This window comes from Alligator sinensis, unplaced genomic scaffold (genome assembly GCF_000455745.1).
Source record: "Alligator sinensis unplaced genomic scaffold, ASM45574v1 scaffold255_1, whole genome shotgun sequence".
NCBI classification, from domain to species: domain Eukaryota; kingdom Metazoa; phylum Chordata; order Crocodylia; family Alligatoridae; genus Alligator; species Alligator sinensis.
The window spans coordinates 287,343-293,096 of NW_005842270.1; the positions used below are offsets into that span (position 1 = coordinate 287,343).

The 5,754-nt window shown below is 68.6% G+C and overlaps 2 protein-coding genes across 2 annotated transcripts; one reads left to right on the top strand and one right to left on the bottom strand.

Moving 5' to 3' along the window:
* Window positions 1-6: 6 nt before the first annotated feature.
* Window positions 7-1,101, top strand: CHTF8 (chromosome transmission fidelity factor 8). Its single transcript, XM_006027828.3, has 3 exons — window positions 7-189; window positions 295-412; window positions 520-1,101. The coding sequence occupies exons 1-3, from the start codon at window positions 56-58 to the stop codon at window positions 733-735; spliced, it is 468 nt and encodes a 155-aa protein (XP_006027890.1). The 5' UTR covers window positions 7-55; the 3' UTR covers window positions 736-1,101.
* Window positions 1,102-1,233: 132 nt separating this feature from the next.
* Window positions 1,234-5,747, bottom strand: HAS3 (hyaluronan synthase 3). Its single transcript, XM_006027829.2, has 3 exons — window positions 5,049-5,747; window positions 4,263-4,364; window positions 1,234-3,979 (listed from the first exon to the last, which is right to left on the bottom strand). Exons 1-3 carry the CDS (start codon window positions 5,667-5,669, stop codon window positions 3,056-3,058), a joined length of 1,647 nt encoding a protein of 548 aa, XP_006027891.1. The 5' UTR covers window positions 5,670-5,747; the 3' UTR covers window positions 1,234-3,055.
* Window positions 5,748-5,754: the final 7 nt, after the last annotated feature.

Below are 5,754 nucleotides of genomic sequence, written 5' to 3' on the forward strand. Positions count from 1 at the left end.
GCGCGCGTGTTTGTCGGCGGGGCGCCGGCGGGGCGGTACCGGGGCCCGTCGTTAGATGGCACCAGACCATCGAGCAATGCCCGCTCCGCGCCGGGGGTGCGGCGGGGCGGGTCGGAGAGCATCCCCCGCTCCTGACGCGCCGCGCTTTGCTTTGCAGCGGGGCAGCATGGTGCAGATCGTGGTGTCCAGGTGAGTTGGGCTCCGCCGTGCTGCCTCTGGGGCGGCAGAGCCCGGGGTGGGCCGGTCGGGGGCATCCCCGGCTTGCTCCGTGCAACTCCCACCGTCTGCCCGCAGGGCCGGGGCCGGGGGCCTGGAGGAGTGGGTGCTGGTGGAGCTGCAAGGGGAGATCCAGGCGCGCTGCAGCGGGGGGCTGGCCGGAAACCTCCTGGGAGACCTGCACTACACGAGCGAGGTGAGGGGAGGGGCTGCTCTCCTCCGTCCGCCGGCCTTCGTGGGAAGGGAAGGGGCCAGGCCCGGCCGGGCAGGTCTCCGACCCCGTGCCTGCCCTCTCCCTCCCAGGGGGTCCCCGTGCTCATCGTGGGCCACCACATCCTGTACGGGAAGACCGTGCGCCTGGAGAAGCCCTTCGCCGTCCTGACCAAGCGCGGAGCCGGCGAGCAGGGGGCCGACCCCAGCCCCGGCACCCACTACCTGGTGACCGCCCTGATCAAGACCAAGCTGCTCTTCAAGACCCGCCCCAAGCCCATCATCACCAACGTGCCCAAGAGGGTGTGAGGGGCCCGGGGCCCGAGCCCTCCCCCGCCAACACCCAGCCCGGACCGCGCCCGGCTCCCACCCCGGGGCAGGAGTTTTTGGGCCCCGAGCCCTGCTCTTTTCCCCGTGGCAGCCCCGTGACTGTATCGTGGCCAGAGCCCCCCACGCCCACGCATGGGTGACCCCAGCTCCCGGCCTGCAGCGACTGGGGCACAGCACTTGGGGCAGGTCCAGGTCATCCCCCCCGGGACGGCGACTGTGGGCAGCGGAGTCGCAGCAGCCGCCCTGTGTGCAAGTGTCTTTATTGTGACAAACCCGTCGGGATATAAAAACAGACCTTCCAAAATATGAAAAAACGCAGGTAAAAAATAAATAGCTTTACAAACACTCGGCGTCAGTGGAAATGCCCGAGAGCTACAAAAGGCGTCTAAAAACCTGGTATTAAATAAAAAATCCCAGCGCGCAACGGTAGAAAGGTTTTTGCCCTGAAAAGCGGGCATGGAGCGGCCAGCCTGGAGTACGTGTGTGGACGGGGGCTGTTCCCTCTGCCGGCCGGCCGTGCTGAAGCACCTGTCGCGGGCTGGTCAGGGCCAGCTCCCTCCCTGCCAGCTGCATGGCCCCTGCGTGGAGCCAGCACCAGAGCCCAGCTGGCAGGAGCCAACCGAACAGTGGAGGCACGGGGCCTGCTGGAGCCTGCGCTACAGCCCCTGCCCCACCCAGCGGAACTCGAACCCTGAGCGGGGACCCTGTCCCCTGCAAGCCAGAGCTGACCGGCAGCCACGAGCCGACAACACTGCCCTGAGCCCGCTGGGCCTGGGGGGCAGCTGGCACAGCACCGGGTGCCCAGGGCCAGCGCAGCTTGCCCTGGGGTGGTTGCATTGCAGTGGCTGCATTGCAGTGACACCACTGGAGACCCTGCCCCAGGAAGGGGGCTGGCAAGGCCCAGGCTGCCGGCAGGCAGGGGAGGTCCTGCAGCTGGGTCTTGGGCAGGGTCTCTCTGCTCCCCTGAGGTCTTTGGCTGAAGGAAGTGCACCGGAAAAGCTCCACCCCGGCCGGCAGGGTGCAGGGGGCTGGAGAGCAGGCCGCAGGCCTTCCCTGCCCATGCCCAGCCCCCCCCCACCCCGTGTCCTGGGGCTTGGCTGCTCCTTGCTCTCTGCCTCGGGCGGTGTGGTCCCAGCCTCGAGGCTGTGCTGAGCCCCTGCACCCCAGTACCTCCCACCCGGCTGCAGGACACGCGCGGTGGGGAAGCCCCAGGCCCCGCTGCCACTGATCACAGCTTCTGGACAAAGGACGGACGGGTACAGTACGAGCACCGTGGGCATGTGGCTTGGATCGGCACATGCTCCTCCTGGGAGCGCCGGCTGGCCAGGGCGGAGGCAGCTGGAGGGAAACAGCAGGGCAGCAACCCCCATGGACAGCCCTGCCCCCGGGGAGCAGCAGGAAGTTATGGCTCTTGTAGGCAGCACTGCTGGTAGATTCATTAGTACGAGGGCACCGCAAGGGCTGGGGGTGCCAGTCGGCCCAGGGCCCACGCAGGAGCAGAGCTGGGAGCACCTCTGGCTGGCGGTGCCGGTGGAGACGGCTTGGGCTCAGCCCGTGGCACTGGGGACAGCCAGCTGCCCCGTGCCCTCAGGGTTGGCCGTGCCCAGGGCTGCCGTGCTGGAGATGAAGCACCATGGGAAGGACGGTGGGTGCCTCCCATAAAGCACCACAGGATCGCCAGCCCTGCTCCGCGCCGTGACGGGCTCGGGGTGCCCGAGGCTGCAGGGAGGACACGACGTCTGAAGACCCCTTCCTGCCTTGGGATGCAGCGCCGCGGAAGCCCGATGCCGGCAAAGCCCAGCTCTGCGCGGGCCCAGCCACCGCTAATCCACCCTCTGCCCGTCCCCGTCTCCCGCGGGCAGAGCCAGGCGCCAGCGCCTCTGGGGGGGCCCTGCTGCGCCCCAACACGAGCCTTTGTCAGCTTGCGCTGGTTCTGTGTAAATCCACTCGGGCCCTCTCCCGCAAGCGCCCGGGGCCGGGGGGCACGTGAGGCATTTGCACCGCAGCACGGGGAAGCGTCATCCAGCGGGCCCCACCGGGGAGGCACGGCCAGGACCTGGCCTCCGACCCTCCTCCAGGGAGGCCGCCTCGCTTCCTCCAGCACCGGAGCCGCGGCAGCTCTGCGGGGTGCATCTCCACGGGGCCCCAGGCTCCTCCCGGCCTCATCTCAGCCCTTGGACGGCAACGCAAAAACCCACAACAAAAACTGAAGCCCGAGCGGGACGGAGCCCCCCACATCTCCCCTCTCATCCCCTCCCCTCCCTGCCCATTGCACTTGCCCCGCTCTGCCCCTGCCCCCTCACACCTCGGCAAAGGCCAGCCCGTACTGCTCCGGCCGTTTCCCGCAGCGCCGGGCCACGATGGCCAGGTAGAGCATGAGCAGCACCACCCAGTAGCAGGCGTAGAGGACGGCGCCCGAGATGAGGAAGGCCAGCTCCGTCTCGCTGAACAGGTCCTGGCTGTAGGCGGTGTAGGCCAGGCCCCCCAGCAGCACGGCCACCCACACCGAGACGGGGATGAGGCCGATGAAGTTGACCACGATGGTCTTGCGGCCCGAGGTGCCCCAGCCCGACTTGTTGATGGTGGCGATGGCGAACATCTTGGCGGGCAGCAGGCTGGACATGTAGAGCAGGGAGTAGAGGGACATGAAGATCATCTCGGCGTTGCCCCGCAGGAAGCAGGCGTAGGTGGCCTTGACGATGCCGACCAGCTGCACAGTGAGGAGGAAGAGGAGGATGTTCCAGACACGGCCCCGGTAGAAGAGCTGGATGACGGTGGCGATGAGGAAGAAGGGGAAGAAGCCGGTGACCACGGACTCGTAGGTCATCCACAGGTGGTGCTTGTGGAACCACAGCGCGTTGTACAGCCACTCCCGGAAGTACGACTTGCTCCAGCGCGTCTGCTGGTTGAGCCAGCGCAGGTAGCGCGTGGGCGTCTCCGTCAGGCACTTGGAGCGGGCCGTGTACTTGGTCCGGTAGCCCAGGCTCAGCACGCGGTTGGTGAGGTGCCGGTCGTCCCCGAAGCTGCACTTGCTGCCCAGGAAGGTCTGGTGGTACCAGTCCTCCAGGAACTGCTGCAGCAGCGTGTTGCGGTACATGCCCAGCGGCCCGCTGATGCACTGCACGCAGCCGAAGTAGGACTGGCAGGCCCGCTCCACGTTGAAGGCCATCCAGTACCGCACGCTGCTCAGGAACGAGATCCACGAGTCGTACTTGTTCAGGATCTGTGGGAGGCCGGGAGGCGCTGTCAGAGCCCAGGCAGCCAACCCCCTGCCCTCCCCCTCTGGCCCTGGGCACCTCTCCTCCCACCAGCCTGGAGCTGCGGAGGCGAGGGAAGATTCAATGCAGCCCGGAACCCGTGGCAGGGCCCAAGCCCTCGGTCCTGGGATGCTGCCGTGGTGCCTCACCCCCTCTGCCCCCACGCGCCCGAGCTGGAGCCAGCTCTCCCCTCGGGGCCGCTCCCCGCATCTCCCCTACAGCGCAGCGGCAGCCACCCCGGGGCCGTACCTGGACGTCTCCGCCGACGCCGCCCACGCGGGGGTCATCCTCCAGGATACGCAGCATCTCCACCGTGCAGGCGGGGTCCAGCACCGTGTCCGAGTCACACACCTGTGAGCAGACGTGGTGTCACGGCCCCGCTCTCAGCAGGGCCCGGGGACACCGAGGGCGATCCACGAAGGGCTGATCCTGCCTCAGGCCCCAACAGGGACATCCCCGCCCCTCCCCTTCTCCAGCCTGAGCCCGGCCTGGGGAGCAGGAGGTGCTGGAAAGCTGAAAGAGCTTGGAGGAGCAGCGTCCAGCACCGCGAGCTCTGCACCACCCGGGGCCCAGGAGCCGGGGGTCCCTGCAGGGCCCCGCTGGATGCAGCTCGTTCCAGGGCAGGGAAAGCGCTTGGACGAGCTCAGGGCCCAGCCCAGGCCCCGTGCAGAGCAACAGGGAGAGACACAGCGAGCCGGCTGGGAGCGAGAACAGACCCGGGACGCGTGCCAAGAAGGCAGCGGCCGCATCCCTGCTGCAACCCGGCAGTGGCTGATGCATCGCTACCAGTGCTGCTGCCCATGCGAGTGAGTGTTGGGGCAAGGCGGCACCCCACCGCGGAGACAGGCAGAGACTCAGGGACCCCCTCCACCCCCAGAGCCGGGCCTGCTGCAGGGTCCCCTGCAGCCGGGCTACTTCCCCCCCAGCAGCCCCCAGCCCCGCTCGCCAGGAGAAACGACGTGCCGACCCCCTGGCCGGAGCGAGTGCAGCCCCGCGCCGATGCCGGCACCGGTGCCGTCTGCCCCGGGCGCCCACCTGGACGTAGTCGACGGAGTCGCCGAGCGCGCGGAAGGCCGTGTACATCACCTCGCGCTTCCCGCCCCACTTCTGCATGATGCAGGCGTAGGGGCTGGCGCGCACCAGGTGCTGCACGCGGTCCACGCCCTCCCGCAGCCCGGCCTCCGTCTCGCCCTCGCCGCGCGCGTGGAAGTTGCTCTTCCAGACGTAGCAGCCGGCGCCGTCGGAGCCCATGACCTCGCGGAAGATGTCCAGCATGTACATGTCGTCGGGGCCGTTGCCGTCCACCACCAGCACCACACGCAGGTCAGGGAAGGAGATGCGCTTCACGGAGCGCAGGCATTTCCGCAGGTACTCGGGGTCCTCCTGGTAGGCCGCGATGCACAGGGCCACGGCGGCCGGCACCTTCACCGGCCGCCCCTCGCGCCGCATGCGCCGGTGCTCCAGGAAGGCGAAGAGGCTCTGGATGAAGAGGTGCAGGCCCAGGATGGCGCCGTACAGCCCGAAGGACAGGTAGTGCTTCTCGGTGTGGATGAACTGGTAGCCGGTGACGTAGGCGGCCAGGATGCCCCCCAGCACCAGCAGGGCGAAGAAGCTGGTCCCGATCACACGCAGCGCCGTGGCGAGGCGCACGGGCATCTGGGCGAGGAAGAGGAGCCGCGTTAAGGCAGCTGGGACAGGCTAGCCCGGGGCAGGGCGAGAGTCGGGACGTCCCCCCCCGCCC